Here is a 21,041-nt window from a genome sequence, read left to right as displayed (position 1 = left end):
TGAGCCAATGACTTCCTGACCGAAGTCGCCGCCCAGTTTGGAGGAGGCTGCCCAGCGAGCCGCGCTTCCGCGCGCGTCGAATGTGCGAGTACGAACAGGCTGCTTGCGATCCGGCTCCGTGATTGGCTGGGGAGCGCAAGAGGCGGGAGGTTTAGAAGGAGGCGATATTTCGCTAGATGGGGCTCTGCGGTTCTTGCTACCGCTGAACGAGGCTCCCGGCGCAATCCTAACCGTGCCTACTCAGAAGTAAGTCCTGTTGAATTCAATGGGGCTTACTCCCAGGTAGGTAAATGAAGGTTAGGGTTGCAGGCTCAGGCTCAATCCTGAATGGAAATACATAGAGCGGGGTTTTGGAGATGGAGCAAGAAACATCCAATGTAACTGATGCAAAGGAAAAAAATCTTACTCAGTGGATGTTACAGGTCAGCTTAAAACACTTTAGTGATACCTGGGTGTAAATAACATCAGAATCAGCTTACCTTTTAAAAATCCTTACACTCCTTTTAGATTTTGTTCTGCTAAAAGCAACAAGAAAGGTACACAATCATCACCTTAGGGATTTTAACCTGTGCTGAGCAACACTTCTAGGGCCACTTTTTGCTGGAATTCTAAACCAGTCTGCTGTAAACCAAGATGTAATGTACAGTACTGTGTTGAGTGTTTATCATTGCACAGTGGCCCTGCCATAGAGAAATGAAATAAGCCCCCAAACTAATCGCGATGCCAAGCTTGTAGAAATGTGCATTGTACTTAAGTGTGAAAAGCTACCCTAATATTCACTGTGATTCCTTTTTTCAGATGAAAATAGCATGATTAATTTTTAGAGTTTGTTGTTTCTAGAATTATGCTGCAGGTGGCACCAAAAATCTTTTAAGTACTTTAAAACTGCTGACTTCTGAAGCCGAAGACAAGTATGCAATTTTATGTTTACTTGTTTAGGAATAACCACTATTGAATTTAATAAGACTTATAAATAAGCACACCATGTGAGTCTTTAGCTTATGGGTCTGTTTGTTTGTACTTGGCAATTTGTAGTTTAATTATTATTATTTTGTTGTCGTTCAGTCGTGTCCGACTCTTCGTGACCCCATGGACCAGAGCACGCCAGGCACGCCTTTCTTTCACTGCCTCCCGCAGTTTGGCCAAACTCATGCTAGTCACTTCGAGAACACTGTCCAACCATCTCATCCTCTGTCATCCCCTTCTCCTTGTGCCCTCCATCTTTCCCAATATCAGGGTCTTTTCTAGGGAGTCTTCTCTTCTCATGAGGTGGCCAAAGTACTGGAGCCTCAACTTCAGGATCTGTCCTTCCAGTGAGCACTCAGGGCTGATTTCTTTAAGGATGGATAAGTTTGATATTTTTTCAGTCCATGGGACTCTCAAGAGTCTCCTCCAGCATCTTAATTCAAAAGCATCAATTCTTCGGCGATCAGCCTACTTTATGGTCCAGCTCTCACTTCTATACATTCTATACATCGTCATCATCATTATTAATAATATTTAAATTTATGCACTGCTCTTCATCTGAGGATCTCAGGGCAGTTCACAGCATAAAAATGCAAGAGAAAAACACAAAATACTTAATAAAAAAAGCAAAACAAAAAATGTTTAGGTTTGGCATGTGTAAGCTTTCTGCTTTTACAGAAACCTAAGCACCCAAAGCCTTCGAACTCCAGTAACCTTTCGTAAAACTAGGAAGTAGTTAAAAAAAAATCCTAAACGGAGCCACGAACACTCTTTTTTTCTAAAGGGGGTGGGGGGTGGAGACCCTGAGATCTTAAAAGCCATCTGAATATTTGTGGCAAACAGCAACAGGGGGGGGGGAATATTTTTCATTATATGCAGGAGACAAGTGGAGGCATAGCAGCAGTCTTCAGTCGCTGCATTTACGCAACGCCTCTTTTCCGTTGACTAGACACGAACGACCCACACTGGGCGCAGCGAGAGGCTGTGTGTGGGCGGGATTTAGTCGCCCAGCGGAAGTGCTGGTTCCCATAGGGAAGTGAAAGCTGATGCTGCTGTTGCACCAGCTTTCTAGTTCAGCTCTTGCAAAGCAGGTACAAAAACAACCGGTTAAACTTGTGAGTTGATTTTGTTTATAAATCGTAATCTCTTGAAAGATTGTAACTTGGAAGTAAGTCTCCCTGGTGCGTTTTGTTTTGTTTGTTTTCGAGTTCTAAGCAAATATGCTGCTTAGAGCTGCAGCTGTAGAGCCGGGTATGATATATGTTGATTCGAAGTAAGTCACACTGTTTAATAGGACTTGCTTCCAATAAGTAGTGGAACTTCGTACCTACACGATTTGGTATCTAGTCCTATGTACAAGTACTTGCGAATACGCAGCAATAAACATAGCGAGATTTTCTCGTAGCCATAAAGAAGAAGAAGAGTTTGGGCGAGAGGCGGTGGTTGGAGGCTGTGGTTTCTTGGAGCTTTTCTCCTCGAAATCATTCCGGGCGTACGACGTTTGAACCCTATGGGAAGTTGGGAGATTGCACTATGTAACTCAGCAAGGATGACTTGGAACAAAAGGGGGTTAGGGAGCAGCTGTGTGTGTGTATTTGGCACTTGTTTTATGCGAGGCTGCCTCGGGTCGGAGCTGTTCTGTTGCAAAGTGCATTGGTGTATGCTGCGCATGTCAAAAAGGAAAGAGATTTTGAATTATTTTATAGTGAGTTGCTGGTGGAAGTTCTGGGTACAAGTTGAGTTTGGAGGAATTGTTTTTAGATTTGTGGCCTCTTTGTTCTCAAAACATTTCACAATATGCATTTTCCGGAGCTGCTTTTTTAATTGATTACAAGCACCTAGTTTCTATGCTGGGTTTGATAATTTTCTGGCTTTCAGTATTTGCATTGATATACTACTACCTTTCTTCTGTAAGACAAGATATTGTCCCTAGGCATCCCAGGCAGCCTCTTGTCTAAGCACTGTCTGGATTAGTTTCAGATTACTGTACTGAAATGTCCACATTATTGTATCAAGTGCCTTCATGCCACACTCATCCTTCCTATACTATGTACCCTTTAATGAGGGTGATGCGAGGGGATCTTCCCTGCAGTTGTGTTAAGCTTTGGAGGGCTCAAAAAATAATGGGAAAGATTCCTTCTCTACAGTAGGTAGTCAAGGTGCTCAGAATCCTTTGGCTGTGCAGAGCCAAAATGAGCCCTAGACTTTTCCTTTGGTTCCGTTGGGGAAAGTTGGGACAGGCTGTTCTTGCACTGGGCAGCCAAAATGCTCAAATGGCTCAGTGAGCCATCATGAAAACAAGCCTTTTCTCCAAAAGTTTGAGTTGGAGTGGAGAACAGGCCTCACAAGGACAGGAGTTGAGGCTGCTTACTTGAGGATGAATTCCATTGTACACAATATAATTCATTTCTGAATAAACATCTTCTGTATCCAGAGCCGTCTCATCCATTGGGGCTGGTGGCGCGGCGCGCCAGGGCGCAATGGCCTGGAGGGCGCCTCCGTCCTCCAGCCCCGCTGGCAGCGCCTGCCGGCAGCGCCCTCTGCCTCCCGGCAAGGGAGCTGGCCGGCCACGCCACGCCCTCTGGCTGCCCAGGAGAGCACAGGAGCTCTGCGCGCCCTTCCAGCGCTTCCGGGACGGGAGGCGAGGGCAGCCGGCTCCCGCTCCCGCGCGCAGCCAGATGGCGCGGCGCAGCCGGCCAGCTCGCGCCCCGCGCGCAGCCGGCCAGCTCGCGCCCCGCGCGCAGCCGGCCAGCTCGCGCCCCGCGCGCAGCCGGCTGCGCCCCGCGCGCAACTGGCCGCCCGCCCGATGCAGCGCGAGCTGCCCAGCCGCGCCGCGCCGTCCGGCTGCGCGCGGAGCGCGAATTGCCCGGCTGCGCGCGGGAGCGCGAGCCGGCCGCCCTCGCCTCCCATCCCGGAAGCGCTGGAAGGGCGCGCAGAGCCCCGCGCCGCTCCAGCGCCACGCCCCTCATCCCCCGCTCGCCCACCCCCCTCCCAAGGGGCGGCAAGCGTGGGAGGGAGGCGGCGGAGAGGCGGCATGGCGGGGGCGCCGGAGGGATAGCCGCGCCAGGGCGGCAGATCCCCTTGAGACGGCTCTGTCTGTATCATCTAGCTGAGATTCCTGCATTGCAGGGGGTTGGACTAGAAGACCCTTGGGTACATTCCACCTTTGCAGTTCTAGGATTCTCTGCATTTGCTTCCACTGAAGATGAGAAGCAGAGACTTGTCAACAACAGTTTTTGGCTTGTCTGGCAAGGCCAGCAATCATTTTTGTCCCCCTGCTTCAGCCTGTAGACCAGTTCCTGTGACTAGAGTCTTGTGCTATTTATAGCTGTGGAAGTGGTGCTTCTTTGTCTTCAGGCTAGTGCCAACCATCTGTCATTCCCTCCTCTTGTCCCCCTCTCAACAGTTAGCTAGCATTTTGTGGCCACTAAGTATGCTCAGACCTCATTGACCTGTTTGGGAGGTGTTTATTGTTTTATCCCACTCTTTTAGACAACTCTGTCTCCCCAAACAAACAGCTTGCATCAATAAGGAAAAAAAAAGAGAAGTCACTGTCATTATGCTTACAAAGAGGCACACAGAAAGAAAATTGGTGGGGAATAAGTAGAGAAGGAAGTTCGCTTTTTTAAGACTAGAACAAAATTGTGAGCTAAAAGAAGGCATTTGTACTGAATGAGGACCAGATCAATCTTCCCTTGCTCTTGTTCTTTCTTGAATAGCAGTTAGTCTCCTGCCACCCATTCTTTGGTTGATAAATGGAACAAAATGTCCTCCTCCTTGCTTCTTCAGCCCCAAGATAGCTAGCAGTTGAAACCAAGGGTTCTTTCTTGAAGGAGAGGAAATCAAACTTCCTTCAGCTGCTCATTTTCTGGCTGGTGAATGGGGCCAGGTTTGTCTCCCCCTTTCCATGAGCAGCCTTATATGGACTTTGGTCCCCTAGACATTGGCCATTGTATGCTGCTTTCAGTGTGTGCTGCTTTCAACACTGTAGTCCCAGGGTAAATGTTGTAGTGTCTATAGTGTAGTCCCCAGGTTTAAGATGATAATTTTTAAGAGAGGCTGTTTTTAATGCAAATAATAGAGTACTGTATTGTTTTAGAAACAGCAGAATGGGGGCGACCCTTCTAATTCTAGGGTAGTCAGGCTTGTAGGGAACTAAGATGAGAAATAAAGGAAGTTCATCAAGGAACAGCACAAGAAGTGAGTGGTAGTGAAGAGGAATCAGAGTTCTGCTTTATGCATATATATTTTATCGTGTTTGAAGATGATTCTGTTTTAACTTGATCTGACTGGAGTTGGTTATGTGCCAGGTAAGTTGATGCATGAACAGAACAGAATCAGCTTAAATACAAATACTCCCCTTTAATTGACTTATGGAGAGAGTTTTGGCTTTTTGTGATCTGTTGCCTACTTTTTAGTGCCATTTAATTCTCGGGGGTTTTATTTGAAGACATTTAGAGGAAGTTTTGAGTAGTGCTCAAATTTGTTTGCATGCACTTAATGGCTTTAGCAAAGCCAGAAAATATAGAAGGCCCAAATCACTTGGTTTGTTTATAAGGCTCACTCTGCTCTCTTGAGCCCTGTGATATGCAATCTCATCAAGTCCTGTTTTTTCTCCCTTCTCATGCACACAGTCATTTAGCCAAGTTCCTGCAGGTTCCTTCACCTTTCATATAAATCCATTGCCAGCTCACCACCACCTTATCTGGTATCAGATTTGTGCACACCTTTCTCATTGCAAAAGGAGTGGGGAACAGAGATCTGTGATGCTCCTTGGGATCCATCTGCATGTGGATATTTTACCTACAGTAACGTTGGAATGAGCCCCTGTATGATCATGTTAAGATCCATCTTACTTCAAAAGAGAGAGAAAGAAATCTCGCAGGAAGCATTAGGAAGCCTAGTGAGGAAGAATGACATCCAATAAGATACTTGTATTACCACTGGAAACACTGAAACAGTTCTTAAAGGTTCTTAATAGTATTGTCACCTGTTTGTGGAATTAGTTTTCCTTATAAATGGCGTGTCTCTGATGAGTGCTGTGTTCATAGCTCAGTCTGCTGTCCAAACAGCCAGCGTTTATGAAGAAAAGCAAAGTGACTATGCTGTCTCTTAGAGGAATATACTCCTTTTTAAATAAGTTGTGTTCAGTTAATCAGGATAAATGTTTTCCTGCATAAGTTGGCCAGGCCACATTCTAAGGTTGGATTCAACCCACAAAGTTAGGCTTGGTTAAGTCAATTGATTTCAATTTGTTTAACAGCATTTAAGTATGTATTAGACTGCAGCCTTAATCGCTAGGGTTCACTGTTTTAAAAATTGTAAAGGTATAACGTCACTAGGTGTGACTTTCTTGCACATTGCTGGAGCAAGAAATACTAGTAATCACATTCAAAACAAAATCGAAAATTCTTTCTAGTAGCACCTTAGAGACCAACTGAGTTTGTTCCTGGAACAAACTCAGTTGGTCTCTAAGGTGCTACTAGAAAGAATTTTCGATTTTGTTTTGACTATGGCAGACCAACACGGCTACCCACCTGTAACTAGTAATCACATTGTATATTTGAACTGAGTATATGTGTACTGTAGTTCTGAACTAATACATAGGACTTGACTATCAGGAAATCTGGTATTTGCCCCCAATGGATACCAGAACAAATAGATTAGTAAATGAAATGATAAACAGTCCTGATATTAGAATATGGTTTTCCTTTTGGAAAATCATACACAATTTACTATTGTAGGTTGATTGGCAGCACTTGATTTCTAAAAATTCAGTTCTCGTTCATGGTATCATGTGTTTTAAAACTGCGATTGAGAATCTGTTGCTCCAGATGTTGCTGCACTACAAATCACATCACCATTGACCATGCTGACTGGGGCTGATGGGAGCTGGAGTCCAACCAAATCTGGAGGGTCAAAAGTTTGATTTCTCATTCACTTCTAACAGTTGCCTGATTGTGGTCTTGTGTTTACATGTTTTCTTTTCTATCATAGTCACCAAAAAGGAGCATGAATCCTATTACTCCATACTGTTTGTTTGTTGGGTGCTTTTGGCTTGCTATCTTTGGTGGGACTGCTACACATGAGTTGGAGGATTCGTAAGTATTGAAACATCTTGTACTGTGAAGAAAGGCAGTTTTAATGACTTCTATGCTTTGTGTCCTATTTGAGCCAAATACTATTGCAGGTGTGGCTAATCTCTTTTCAGCCAGAGGCAAAAGTGGGCAGAGCAATGAAGATACTCTTTATCTTTTCTACACACCTCTCTCTACTTTCCTGGTTTTAGAATCAGCATTGCACGAAAATAAATCCAGAAAGTGGTCTACAAACTGACCTAGGGTTTTAAGATGTTTAACTGGTTTTAGAGAAAGCAAATTATTTTCCCATGGTGGGCACAAATTTATTTTATCCCTCTGTTGTCTCTCATTAAATAGGTTTTGTTGGCTCTTGAAATAATGCAAAAACCTGTTTACAAAAGGCAAAAGTGAAGCTAATACACACACTTCAAGTCTAAATTCCTAGCCTGTCTGCAAGTCGGGGGAGGAGGGTGTATGTCCATCTCGCTATAAATTCTTCCAGTTAGGTGTGCCCCACATTTTACTCTTTTGTGGCTTTGGTAAACAGTAGTTCTCTAAGTGAGCTACCGGTAACTACCAGTAATCTAAAAAAACCAAGTGTTGTGTTTCCATCATATTGTATTACTCTTAGTTTAATCATTTTCAATAACCATAGCAGTAATTTTCTTCTAGTTAATTTCACTTTTGCTTGCCTATGTTTATTTGCTATCCATCACATCAGATGAACTATCTCAGGTTTTTCTCAAAACAAAAGTGGTAAATGAATGCTTTGAACCACGGTTCACCAAATATTCGTGTAACGGAGAACTGTGTTTGCAACTGGAGATTTCTTTGTTGTTTCCACCACTGCTGCTCATAAGGTTGCCAAGGAAAGCTTCATTTTAAAATGAAAAACGTGTTTCTTCAGCAGTTTGAACAGTTAATTGTAGAAGCTTCAGAAGAAACCTTGGACTTTGCTTGCAGTTTTTGGTTTATTTGGATCACAGCCTTAACATTCTTGTTGCAGTAAAGGACCTTAGAAAATGGCTCAGGTTATCTTATACTAAGCAGTAGAAAACCCCATTGTAGTATTAGGTTGCTGCTACAAAGCTGGTAGAACTATTTTAACAGCTGTAAAAATGATACTAAAGATCCCAAAAAAACCCGAATTATTTATTGTTACTTGCTGCCTTTCTGTTCTTCAAACATCTTGAAAAATATATTTTTATGTTTCAGTGATGCTCATCCTCATAAGTGGGAAATGTTGTACCTTGTGCATCAGTGGCCAGTGACAGTATGTAAGGTGAGTTGTTAATAAAGGTGTGCATTTATTCAAATGTATACGTAGTCCTATCATAAAAGCTAGTGGTAGATAACCAATTTTAGAGCAGCATAGAAATTTAATAAATGTAATTTAATAAATAATAATAACGATACTATTGCTCCTGTTCTTTTAACAGTTATAGCAATTGGCAGGTTTAGCTAAGTTTGAATATTGGAACTATTTAGCTTAAAACTGTGTGTGTTTTTGTTTAGAAGAAAAACTGGCTTTCCCTGATAAATTGGTTGGCTTGTTTTCTGCAGATGAATGAACATGATTGCAAAGAAGATCCACTATTGTACTGGACAATCCATGGACTCTGGTAAGGTTTTAACTCTGAAAATAATGCTGCATTATATCACATTTAATTAAGAGTTTGGCCTAGATGACCTATATAAATCCTTTTTGGTCAAAGGCCACATATCTAAAGGTGTATTATTGAAACCCCACAAAAAAGGAAACTCGTTGGAATGTGAGGCATCAGATCCAATGAATGGTGGTGGCCTTGAATTTGGATTCTTCAGGGATTGGAACAGGATGCTTAGCTGCAAGGTCACTGAATGCTCAGCCACAAACCTTGGTGGTTTTAGTGCCAGGCTGGGGAACCTTTGGCCCTCCAGATATTGCTGGACACCAACTCCCATAAGCTCCAGTCTGCACAGCCAATGGTTAGGGATGGTGGGAGTTGATGCACAACAGCATCTGAAGGGCCACAGGTGCCCCACCTCTATTTTAGTGGCACCTAACCCTTACTATTTTAAACCTACTTTATGCAACTATTAAGTACAGCAATGGCCACTTACACTACATCTGTTTACAAGCTGGTAGTGTCTTACATTTGACAAGACTATTAACAGTATACCATCTCTGTTCATTTGGAATAATTAGCCATCCTATCTTGAAATACTCAAGAAAGGCAACAACTTTAAATGCATAATCACAATAATTTTAAAATGCCTTCATTACTGTTTCCATTGTCCTCCACCTCTGAGAAAATGCAAGTACGAATCGGCACCTCCTGGTTGAAATTGATGCATTTCTGCACATTTCATTATCACTGAAATTTGTCCTATTTTGAACAAAGAAAATTTCATTTATGTTTAGGATATACTGTGTGGTGTGCTTGATAATCAGGTCAAATTCTGTTGGTACATGCTATTGGATCTCATTGCAGTTTGAAACTGCTAGAGAAGCTTTTATGTAGCTTATTTGTTTTTATAGTGATATACCATGAAAGCTTTGTATTAGGCATAATATGGTAGAAAAGGGATTCATTTTTTCCAAATGTAATTTCAAATTGCAATATTATGTAGACCAGTTTCACCCAACCCCCGCCCCACTGTTTACTGGCATTTAAATTTTGTTCTGTTTATTCTCTCATAGGCCTGATAAAGCAGAAGACTGTAATAGAACTTGGCACTTTGACTTATCTGAACTTCAGGTATAAACGATATGAAAATGCGGGTTCTGAGTATGGTTTTGTTTTTTGTTGTTGCCTCATCCAGATATTTCATAGCCTGTGAATTGCTATTAGAGGCAGATATGATTTTTTTTATTCTAAATCTCTTTCTGTACCATCCCACTGCAATGATTTGTGGTGGATCACAAGACATTACATTTTATTTTATAGATAGTGTCTGTTTTTTTCATTCATTCATTTATTTATTTATTGCTTGCATTTTCAAAAACAGGAACAGAGAGCATACTTAACCCCCCTCCCTCACCCCCCCCGCCCCACTTACAACTTTGTACCAAATACAGCATGTATAAATATACCATATGACTTCCCTTCTACTCTTTTCCTGGTTCCTTTGCTTTTCTACTACACGTAACGTGAGGTTTCTGTAGTGGTTTCTCACGAGTAAACACGCTGGACTCCGATCTGTCTGTTTACAGGTTTATTGCGCAAGTATTTACAGTGCAGAGCTCAAAAATTCGTGTCTATCTTAGTCACTCTCAGATTCCGGAAGTGGCGCTTTCCTGGAGCGCCCCCAGCAAAGGAACATGTGCACCCCCAGTCTCCTCCTTCCCTCCTTGCGTTTCACCCCTCTATGTAAGTGGAGTGACGGAAACATCATTGCTCCCTCCTTGCTAGCCTGGCTGGGTGAGTGTCTGGGCTCTGGAACATCCCCCAGCCCTCTCCCCTCCAGGCTTCCCTCCTGTCTTTCGTTCCTGCCGGATGCTGTCCCACTCTCCTTGTGGTGCTAGGGCTCTGTGTCCTTTGACAGCCCCTGCACCACCCCGCTGGTCTCTGACAGTTCCCTGACACGTAATCCAAATTTTATAGATAAAGTGTTAGAATATATAGGGATTCCTATATCCTTGTGTTTGTTTAAATCTTGTCACTGAAAGCCAACCCAGAAAGTTCTTAGAACACCTTTGGGATTATTTGAGCAAGCCTCCAGAGAGAAGGGCATAATAGTTTAGTAGCAGAACACCTGTTTTGCATGTAGAAAGTGCCAAGTTCACTCCTACGCATATCCAGTTAAAATGACAAGCTAACAGGTAATGAGAATCTTCTAAGACTGGCATCTTGGAAGACTGCTGCCAGTCAGAGTAGACAACACTGGTCTAGCTGGACAAATAATCTGACCTGGTATATATAATACAGCTTCATCTACCCTTAAGTGTTTATTTTTTTTGTGTAAGAGCCTCTATGCTTAAGTGTGGTGTCTTAAGGTGTAGTAGAGTCCAGAAGGCATTCTGTTTATTTATTTAGGTTATTTCCAGGTTACCTGATGGCAAGGTTCTCTAGGCAGCATAAAAGGTTCTCTAGGCAGCACAGTTATAATAAAAAATATAGGAAAGCAACAAATAAAGCACCACCTTAGATTGAAACATGTCACTTAAAATAGGAAAACAGGGATAAAAATACACAACATTCTGGACCAATGATTCTCAAACTTTAATAAAATAAATTAACTATTTTTAAATCTATTGTGCTCCACTTTTCTTTATCCAAGATGAGCACAAAGCAGCTTACATTTTAAAAAATGCAACTTACATTTAAACCCAGTGAAAATTAAGAGTAGATATGTGACATTCTACAAAAATAGAAGATTCATAATTGTTGCTATGTGCCATGCATAAGCATAGAAGAAGCTTATGCATGAGATGACCACACAAGTTTTTTTTTAAAATGCAGAGTGTAGCTAAAGAGATCTGATGGCCCCCAGAGCCCCATCCAAAAAACTTGCTGAGTAGTGCATAGCTTTTAATACTGGCATAGTCCTATGCCGCCAGGAGCTGAAATACTGAGTTTGCTCCTTATGATTTAAAGTCTGCGGGCATAAGTGTACATGGGGATGCTGCCTTACCTGCGTTTGCTCTTCAGTCTTTACAGCCAGGGATAGGATCAGATTCTCAGTGTAGCGGCATGTTTTATATGGAGCTCAATGCTCCTTTTTAGCTTACTCCCATCTCTTGCGGGGGTGCAATTAGTGCCAGCGCCTTCTGTCAGGAGTTTGGGTGTAACCTTTGACGCCTCACTTTCCATGGAGGTGCAGGTTACAGCCACAGCAAAGGTGGCATTTTTCCATCACCACCGTATTAAGCAGTTGGCCCCCTACCTCTCTCGCCCTGATCTGGCCACAGTGATCCATGCGATGGTCACCTCCAGACTTGATTACTGTAACTCGCTCTACGCGGGGCTGCCCCTGAAGCTGACCCAGAAACTCCGGCGGGTGCAGAATGCCGTGGCGAGGCTCCTCATGGGGTCTTTGCCGCGGGACCACATTCATCCAGTGCTCTACCAGCTGCACTGGCTCCCGGTGGAGTACAGGGTCAGGTTTAAGGTGCTGGTTTTGACCTTTAAAGCCCTATGCGGCTTAGGACCCTCGTACCCAAGGGACCGTCTCTCCTGGTATGTCCCGGGTAGGACCTTAAGGTCCTCAATAATAACTTTTTGGAGGTCCCGAGCAACAATGATGCTAGGTTGGCTTCAACTAGGGCCAGGGCCTTTCTCAGTACTGGTCCCGACTTGGTGGAATGGTCTGTCGCAAGCGACCAAGGCCCTGCGGGATTTGGCATCTTTCCGCAGGGCCTGCAAGACAGAGCTGTTCCACCTGGCCTTTGGGTTGATTTCAGTTTAACCCTAATGTTTGATTCTTTTGGTGTGATTGGTGGGCTACTTAAAAATGAGGCAGTCTAAATTAAATTTTAAATTGTATTTTAATATGAATTTTAATTGAATAGTTTTATGTTTTTGTTGTGATTTTATTGGTGTTAGCCGCCCTGAGCCCAGTTTGGTGGGGAAGGGCAGGGTATAAATAAAAATTTATTATTATTATTAGAACCTTTATTTACTTACCTCCCTCCCTCCCTCCCTCCCTTCCTTCCTTCCTTCCTTCCTTATAGGATCTCATGGGTGACATGAAGAAATATTGGCCAGATGTGCTTCATCCAAACCATACCTTTTTCTGGTGAGTTGTGCTACTTTTAAACATTTTGGTAGTGTTACAAAATTATTCATTTTCAGTTCTTTTTTCCAGAGTGGATAGGCTCTAGACATCCATAGGAACTAGGTGAAAGTGAAATCTAGCACAGAACTTCTAGAAATTATTTCCCTTTTCACCCACACAAATCTCTGGATTAAATCCAGATTTTCTTCTGCTGACAGCAGCAGCGTCTGAAAAAGGGGAACATTGCCTCCCATTTCCCCTCACCCCTTGGGTGTTTCCCAACTGCCAGTTGGGCCTCTGCAGGAGGATGAAAGAACTGACAAAAATGCCCCCCTTTCTGTCAGTGGGACTGCACTGGGCAGACAGATGGGAGTCCTTCTCTTGGCAGAAGGCAAAGTCTGGATCCAGTCCTCTATAAGTTTGTAGGATATATGGAATTTTATGTCAGAGGAATATACGTGCCAGATCTCAGTGCTATTTATTTATTTTAGACCACCTTTCAGGAAGAAAATTACTCCCAAAGCAGGTCACATGAAAAACAACAATAACATACAATGGATAACATTTTAAAACATCAATAAAACAATTCCATATTGTTAAAACTAGCAATTCAGTGTCAAATATACAACATAATAAAGTAACAAAGTCACCAAGGCCAGGATACACAACTGAATCCTGAGCCACTGACATTATCAGGCAGAATTTTAGATTTATTTCTTGCTTTAAGTCTGATATAGTAGAAACAGCATTCATTCTTTAGAGCAGTCCATCATGCATGGTTGAGGTATAACTCCCATTTCTTCCAATTGAAGGTGCTTTCTGCTCTGTTTTTAACTGGACTGAAATACAGGCCAAAAGTAGCCATTATGGGGAGCATATTGCCGTCACAACCAATGTCTCCATGGAACTGTCTAGTAAAAATGATATGTGATATAATATCCCTGTGCTCAGTGTGTTCTTTGCCCTGTACAAGTGGCAGCCAATAAAGTGGAGTGGGCCCAGGAGTAGTGCACACAGTGAAAGTGCGTCATGCCATATGTCTTACTTTACGAGATGTTGCTGATGAATCAAGGGTTAGAGCCAGCCACACATCTCCCTTAATGGCAATGTTGGGCCATAGTTGCAGCATCACACTCTTCCATATTGGAGCCCAAAGCTATATAATGTGAACATAGTGCAAAAGTCCAAAAACTGGTAGTGGAGAATAGAGAATGCAGCTTGCTGTAATGTGCGCTGCTGTTCTGTTCCCTAGCTGTCTCATTGATATGTCTAGAACTTACCCTAAATAAATAAATAGAATTTGTATGTAGAATGTGCAAAGTCCTATCTGTTTTCTATGTGTGGTGCTCCACTTTTTTCTAACCTCCTCTGTAACCTTGAAAGGAAGAAGAATCTGTACAAAACTTTAGCGTTGACAACACGCACTGAAAGAGAATATTGAACAATTAACCTTTTTCTGTGATGCAGTCAAGCTAGTGACATCGTGCTTCATATTTGACAAATGGAAATCTGCTAGGAACAAGGACAAGATGGTTTTGTTGTCAACTGACAAATTAAAAAAACCACCTAGTTTTTCTTATATGCAGAAGCTTTCAGCGTTTGTGGTTTCCATAGTTTCCAAATTCATATGAAGCAGAAGAAGTAGAAATGCTATGTCTTTGAACTGAAGCATTCTATTAGTTTATCTCTTTCTGAGTACCAACAGGTTCCTTGCAAAATACAGAACCAAACACCTGAAGAACTCCATTAATTCAGAAAAAGATTCAAGAGTATTCAAGCATACAAGTTTCTCTTCAATATGGGAAATAATTTGGAACCCAAAATCACAATGGGAAAATATCCAGCAGGCTTCCACTTACGTAGCAAGACTTCCCCTTCCTCTCACCCTTCTTGCATTGCCTCCCAATTGCCTTTGGAGGATCTCCTAACACCCTGGAGCTGAATTGGGTGGGGGCTGTAAGGATTATATAAAAACTAAGCTATAAATATTTTTGTTGTTGTTTTTTAGTCATGTCTGACTCTTCGTGACCCCATGGACCAGAGCACGCCAGGCACTCCTGTCTTCCACTACCTCCTGCAGTTTGGTCAGACTCATATTGGTAGCTTCGAGAACACTGTCCAACCATCTCATCCTCTGTCGTTTCCATCTCCTTGTGCCCTCAATCTTTCCCAACGCCAGGGTCTTTTCCAGGGAGTCTTCTCTTGTCATGAAGTGGCCAGAGTATTGGAGCCTCAGCTTCAGGATCTGTCCTTCCAGTGAGCACTCAGGCCTGATTTCCTTCAGAATGGATAGGTTTGATCTTCTTGCAGTCCATGGGACTCTCAAGAGTATCCTCCAGCACCATAATTCAAAAGCTTCAATTCTTCGGCGATCAGGCTTCTTTATGGTCCAGCTCTCACTTCCATACATCACTACTGGGAAAACCATAGCTTTAACTATACAGACCTTTGTCGGCAAGGTGATGTCTCTGCTTTTTAAGATGCTGTCTAGGTTTGTCATTGCTTTTCTCCCAAGAAGCAGGCGTCTTTTAATTTCGTGACTGCTGTCACCATCTGCAGTGATCATGGAACCCAAGAAAGTAAAATCTCTCACTGCCTCCATTTCTTCCCCTTCTGTTTGCCAGGAGGTGATGGGACCAGTGGCCATGATCTTAGTTTTTTTATGTTGAGCTTCAGACCATATTTTGCGCTCTCCTCTTTCACCCTCATTAAAAGGTTCTTTAATTCCTCCTCACTTTCTGCCATCAAGGTTGTGTCACCAGCATATCTGAGGTTGTTGATATTTCTTCCGGCAATCTTAATTACGGCTTGGGATTCATCCAGTCCAGCCTTTCGCATGATGAATTCTGCATATAAGTTAAATAAGCAGGGAGGCAATATACAGCCTTGTCATACTCCTTTCCCAGTTTTGAACCAATCAGTTATTCCATATCCAGTTCTATCTGTAGCTTCTTGTCCCACATAGAGATTTCTCAGGAGACAGATAATGTGACCAGGCACTCCCATTTCTTTAAGAACTTGCCATAGTTTGCTGTGGTCGACACAGTCAAATGCTTTTGTGTAGTCAATGAAGCAGAAGTAGATTTTTTTCTGGAACTCTCTAGCTTTCATAGGGGGGGTGAATAATAATATAGGAGGAAGATATAGGTAACACATTTCAGATATCTGTTTGGATCCTAAATTAAATTAACACAAAGTTTTCATGAAAGGAAAGCTCCCTATTTCACCCTAATCACCCATTCCTATCAACACACTCTTTTCTTTGCCAACTATATATATATTTACCAGCACTGCTAGTTGTGGATATATGTTTGTGAAAATGTACATATTTTGCAACTATCCAGTATGAAGAACATCCAACATTCCTGAGAGGAAGATGCATGTTTGGGTAGGAAAGATAAAGAGTTGCAGAAGGGCGCCCAAAAGTGGAAGTTATAGGAATTACCAATGATTGTGGAGTGGCAGGCGAAGATGATGGACTTTGCAGAACTGGCCAAACTGACCTGCAGGATTTGAGACCAGGACGATCAAAAATTTCCAAGGGACTGGAGTAAATTTATTGTATATTTGAATAATAATTGCAAAAATTTGAAGACACTAGCAGGACTGAAATAAATCCTACAACGTGGACAATAGGTTAAAGAGCTAAAGTGTGAGATAGGACTTGAAAGTGGAAAGCCTGCTGAAGGGAGAGAGAGAAGCCACAGGCTCGGCAGAGCTGAAAGTAAATGTGTATGTTTAAGGAGAAAATTAATAAAAATCCATTTTTAAAAAATAAAGAGTTGCAGAAGGGCAACCAGGGCCAAAGAAAACAAGATTGTTGCTGCATACATAACCTTTCTGTACTTCATTACTTTAAAAATGCAACTTTTGTCCCAAACTGAAATGGGGCTTTTTCTCTCCTGAAATGGCATCTCTTAGGAAGTGCACCCATAGGCATCTGCAAGAATTTTTGTGGGGAGGGGGCAGAGTAAATACACCAAACAAATGAATAAAATATGCAGAACTAGCATCAGATAACAGTTCTTCAGTGTCTGGGATGCTTCCCAATCTTCAAGTTGAAGGGCAGAGTACAAAATTAATAAATAATAAAAGAATCACACCTATGCTAAAATTATGAATACTTGATTTTTTTTTCTACATGGGAGCAATCAATTCACCAGAGAAAACAAGCATAAAGAGTTTGAAAACAAACCAAGAACTTTTTTCTCAAGAGTCTGGCAATAATTCTCTTTGTCTAATTGACTAGATCCTAAATGTGAATCATTGCTCTGGCTTCATTCATTGGTGAAAAACACTAGTGGTGCTGGTGCCTACAAGTTTTGTGGTTTCTCATACCACAAATGAGGATGGGGCCTGCAAGTTTTGCCTCATATGTCAGGTTCAACAGTTGCTAGACAATTACTTTTTGTAAGAAAGCTGGGAATCTAGGGATTGTGGTTTATTGGTGGTGAGGTGGGGAAACAGCTGCTCTTGCCCTCTTCCTACATTGGGAATATATTCATAGAAATGAACATTGTGATTGAGACTTCCGAAGTGTTTAATTGTATGAAGAATGAGAGTGCTTAAGGGGAAGAGTGCTTTGAGTTGGAAGTTTAACCAGGTGCACATTTGAAATTTTCTTCTGAAATTTTAAGTATTTTTGCTATAGAATTTTCTTGTAGACCTCTGAATACATCCAAATCTAAAGATGTAACCCAACACTTTTGCTTTCTTTATGTAGGAAGCATGAATGGGAGAAACATGGGACTTGTGCTGCTATGCTGGAATCCCTTAATTCTGAGGAAAAGTACTTTAGTAAAGCTCTGGAGCTCTATAAAAGAATTGATCTTAACAGGTGGGGAAATGGATTTCTTTGGAGACATCTTCAACATACAGGCATTCATCTGCAGCTATATTTGCTATAGATAGTGCTCCATGAATGTTAGCAAGCCACTACTTTCCAACAGCCAGGTCTTTCCATTGATACAGTATATGTCTATATCACTTTAAATGTTAATTATTTCTTTATGTGGGCCAGACAGAACTTGAGTTACCAGTAAAGTTCAGGATTAGTAGAGAATATAGTTAAAAAAATCATAAGACTCCAATTCCAATTCATTCTTATTGAAAGGATCTGTTGTGTATGTTGCTGACAGACAAGTAGCTACTGAACACAATGCATTTAGATATTGGGGGTCAATGTTTTGAGGAATACCAACAGCTATCAAAAATAACAAGTTTGTGGGAAGATAAGGAGAAAATTAAGTGCATGGAAGAATATAGACGGAATCTAAAGTGTTGTGGGTTGGTAGCCACACCTCTAGGGTCTCATCATCATCCTACCCAAACTCAGGCTAGGGTGTCTTACCTCAGTACAAAGTTGAATATTGGCTGACTATAACACAATTGCATGTAGTGAATTTTTCCTGTTCAGTGCTAGATGAAATATGTCTGTCTTTCAGTTATCTCTCGAAAGTTGGGATAACACCAGGCAGTACCAGCTACCAGGTATGAGGAGAAATTGTTTTCCATTGTTCTATGCCATTTGTTGTTGTTGTTTTTTAATAGGTCTTTTGATGTATTGTTTTATTTTATTGTTTTATTTCTATTTGTGTTTGGTACCTTTTTAATTATTATTGTTCTGTAGTTTTAGCTTTCTCTATTTTATCTGCAAGCTATCTTGAGTCCCTGCCTTGGTATTCAAACGGCCTGGCTCCTGTACAAATCGGCTCCCAAATGCCGCAAACGCGGAAGTAAGTGTTCCGGTTTGCGAACATTTTTCAGAAGCTGAACGTCCAATGCAGCTTCCACTTGAGTGCAGGAAGCCCTTGCAGCCAATTGGAAGCCGCGCCTTGGTTTTCGAACAGTTTTGGGAGTCTGCCGGACTCCCAGAACGGATTATGTTTGAGAACCAAGCTTGGTAGCTTGGTTCTCGAATATAATAATAGTATTAGTAAACTGTTAAATGTTACTGTTACATTGTAAAACAAAATTTAAATATTTTTTAAAATATTTCTTTTCCATAAAGCTTTTGGGTAAATATTTGTTGAAGTGCTATTTTAACTCTTTCAACTCTTTCATGTTTTAATCCCTAGCTGGCAGCCATCAGAGATGCTCTCACAGATGTTTATGGTGTAACACCAAAGATTCAGTGTCTTCCTGCAGAAGAGGTATCTGTTTATTAATCTTAGTCAACCTTTCTCTTTTAGAAAGATGGTTTTTATTATTTGACATCTTGAAGTGGGGATTGCCCCCAACTTTTGAAAATATAGATGTCTTACAGAATTGTATCCATTATGTTAACCTTTCAGCGCGCTCTATTCCTTGATGAAAATCTGTTAAACAATTTCTCAACATAAGTTGGAGGGATGTTGTCCTCAAATTTTGTTAAGATCCAAATTAATATTCACAGAACTTGACACCTTCCGATCTGAAATGATACATTTTAGTTTATGTTTACTTATCTCTTAGTCATCTTGACAATATAACCTTTTAGTCTATTAGCAAAAAATTACATTATAAAATCAATATTATTCAATATGAAAAAAATGAAATCTATATCTCATTAAATGCAGCAATTAGCACTTTGTTCATCAAGATTGTGGCTTCATTGCACCCAAATGCCACACAACTGATTAACCAATAAAATTTCTCTTTAGTATTTAATATTTCTCTTTTTCTAGAAATGTCTATAGTGGGCTTTTAAAACAGAAGCTCCATTTTTGCTTTATTTCCCTACCAGGGTCATATACAGATAATTGGCCAGATGAAATTCTGTATCACCAAGGAGTTTACCATGAGAAACTGTACAGAGCCAAAGACTGATTCCTCTCCTGCCCCTGAGGATCATTTCTACCATACGGAAGATTTGGAAATATGCAATGATACACTGACATATTATCCTTCACATCTGCACAATTGAAGCAGGAAAAAAGCGAAAGTACTTTTTGAAATACCATTGAGATTCAACAAAGCATATTACATTATTTAGAGTGATAGAGAGCCATATTTTTATCCCACAAAGATACTGTAATACTTCATTTGAAATTTTTGAAATCCTACTTGCTTTGGAACATGTGGAAATGACAGTATTGGTACTAAAGCTATATAAATGGAGAAGATTCATTTCTGTGGAATAGCTATTCTTTTATTTGAGCAACTAAATTACCATTTTTATATTTTAAAAGGGGGCTTTTCTTTTTTGAGGAGTTGTAACTACTTGAAAGTGTTTTCACTAAAGCAAAATTCTGAATTAGTAGGTAATTCTATCAGGATTTTATGGAACAGCTTTCCATATGTTTCAGAAAGGGCATGAAACATTCCCCCCAGCCCCTCCCCTATTAAGCATTTCTGCAGTTTGAATATTGTTGGCAACAATGAAGGTGCAATACTGATTGCTTCCTTTCAGAGAAAGTGAATCTACATAGTTGGTAGCTGGTCGAATAGCAAGCTGCTTCTAGTCTCTATGGCAAAAGCAGTAGTGTGTAGATTATCTTACTCCAAAGCAATGCCATTGGCATCAGCAGAGTGGCTGTAGAACAAGTATGTTGAATCTTGAAATTACTACAGGCAGTGACCATTTTAGATGTGTCTGTTATGTGCGCAAGCACACACACGTGCATCACGCTGAACCCAGAAGTGGCCCGAAAATGTCACAAAAGGGGTGGGGCAGGGGCAAAACAAGGTGTTTTCAGGCTTTTCCAGTGATGCACGTGGTGCCTTGGAACACAACCCCCATGTAAATTGGGAGCTGCCTGTATTTAAACAAACATGGCCAGTACTTTTTTTATAGAAATTTGGGCTTGGCCCTGCAGCAGTTTATCATCTCACATTCCATGAGGGTACTTTTTCCATTCCGCCCCACCCACCCCCCCAAAAAAGTTGCCGGAATTTCGTCTGTGGATCTTAATTTTTAGCACTGAAATGAGTTTGACAGGATTCAGGATCCATTTCTCTGTATCGGTGATTACATTCAGCACTTTCAAATGCATGAGGCAAAAGTTTGTGCATAAGTTGGAGCCTGTCACTTCAAGCACTCTTCTGGGAATTGTCACTTTAAAAAAATATATACTCATGCTGAGAAATTATGTGTTACCTTCTCAACTCTTCTTTTTTTCATATCATGGTATCCTGGACTGGTTCTGTGGAATGGTAATTGGGGGCTACAGTAGTTCAGATAGTAGCACTGGGAGAGTGCTTTTTGATCCTCTGATGGTTACCTTATCAGGGCAGTATTTGGTCTCCAGTGCTATTTAATGTCTATATTAAGCCACTGAAAATGGTCATTAGGCATTTTGGGGAAAGGTGCCATTA

At 41.4% G+C, this 21,041-nt stretch overlaps 1 protein-coding gene across 4 annotated transcripts; it reads left to right on the top strand.

Moving 5' to 3' along the window:
* The first annotated feature begins 3 nt into the window (after nucleotides 1-3).
* On the top strand, nucleotides 4-19,864 carry RNASET2 (ribonuclease T2). Of its 4 annotated transcripts, none has more exons than XM_033144170.1 (10): nucleotides 4-87; nucleotides 6,961-7,067; nucleotides 8,262-8,328; nucleotides 8,610-8,668; nucleotides 9,730-9,787; nucleotides 12,703-12,767; nucleotides 17,470-17,583; nucleotides 18,191-18,236; nucleotides 18,824-18,898; nucleotides 19,471-19,864. In XM_033144170.1, exons 2-10 carry the CDS (start codon nucleotides 6,979-6,981, stop codon nucleotides 19,648-19,650), a joined length of 753 nt encoding a protein of 250 aa, XP_033000061.1. In that variant the 5' UTR covers nucleotides 4-87; nucleotides 6,961-6,978; the 3' UTR covers nucleotides 19,651-19,864. The 4 variants fall into 4 exon arrangements, with proteins under 4 accessions (XP_033000061.1, XP_033000060.1, XP_033000059.1 ...); XM_033144169.1 differs by lacking the exon at nucleotides 4-87 and adding an exon at nucleotides 1,998-2,057 and having other exon boundaries at nucleotides 6,964-7,067; XM_033144168.1 differs by lacking the exon at nucleotides 4-87 and adding an exon at nucleotides 1,998-2,081 and having other exon boundaries at nucleotides 6,964-7,067.
* Nucleotides 19,865-21,041: the final 1,177 nt, after the last annotated feature.

This window comes from Lacerta agilis, chromosome 3, assembly GCF_009819535.1.
Source record: "Lacerta agilis isolate rLacAgi1 chromosome 3, rLacAgi1.pri, whole genome shotgun sequence".
Lineage (NCBI taxonomy): Eukaryota > Metazoa > Chordata > Lepidosauria > Squamata > Lacertidae > Lacerta > Lacerta agilis.
The sequence above is the reverse complement of the archived record's forward strand: the minus strand, read 5'-3'. Positions and strand labels throughout refer to the sequence as shown.

Bases quoted from the DNA above. Each gene is read 5' to 3' on its own strand.
- RNASET2 (XM_033144168.1), top strand. From the start codon at position 2,013: ATGCTGCTGTTGCACCAGCTTTCTAGTTCAGCTCTTGCAAAGCAGGTA. The intron at 8,329-8,609 runs GTGAGTTGTTAA...TGTTTTCTGCAG, and splicing joins GGCCAGTGACAGTATGTAAG to ATGAATGAACATGATTGCAA. The intron at 18,237-18,823 runs GTATGAGGAGAA...TTTAATCCCTAG, and splicing joins CAGGCAGTACCAGCTACCAG to CTGGCAGCCATCAGAGATGC.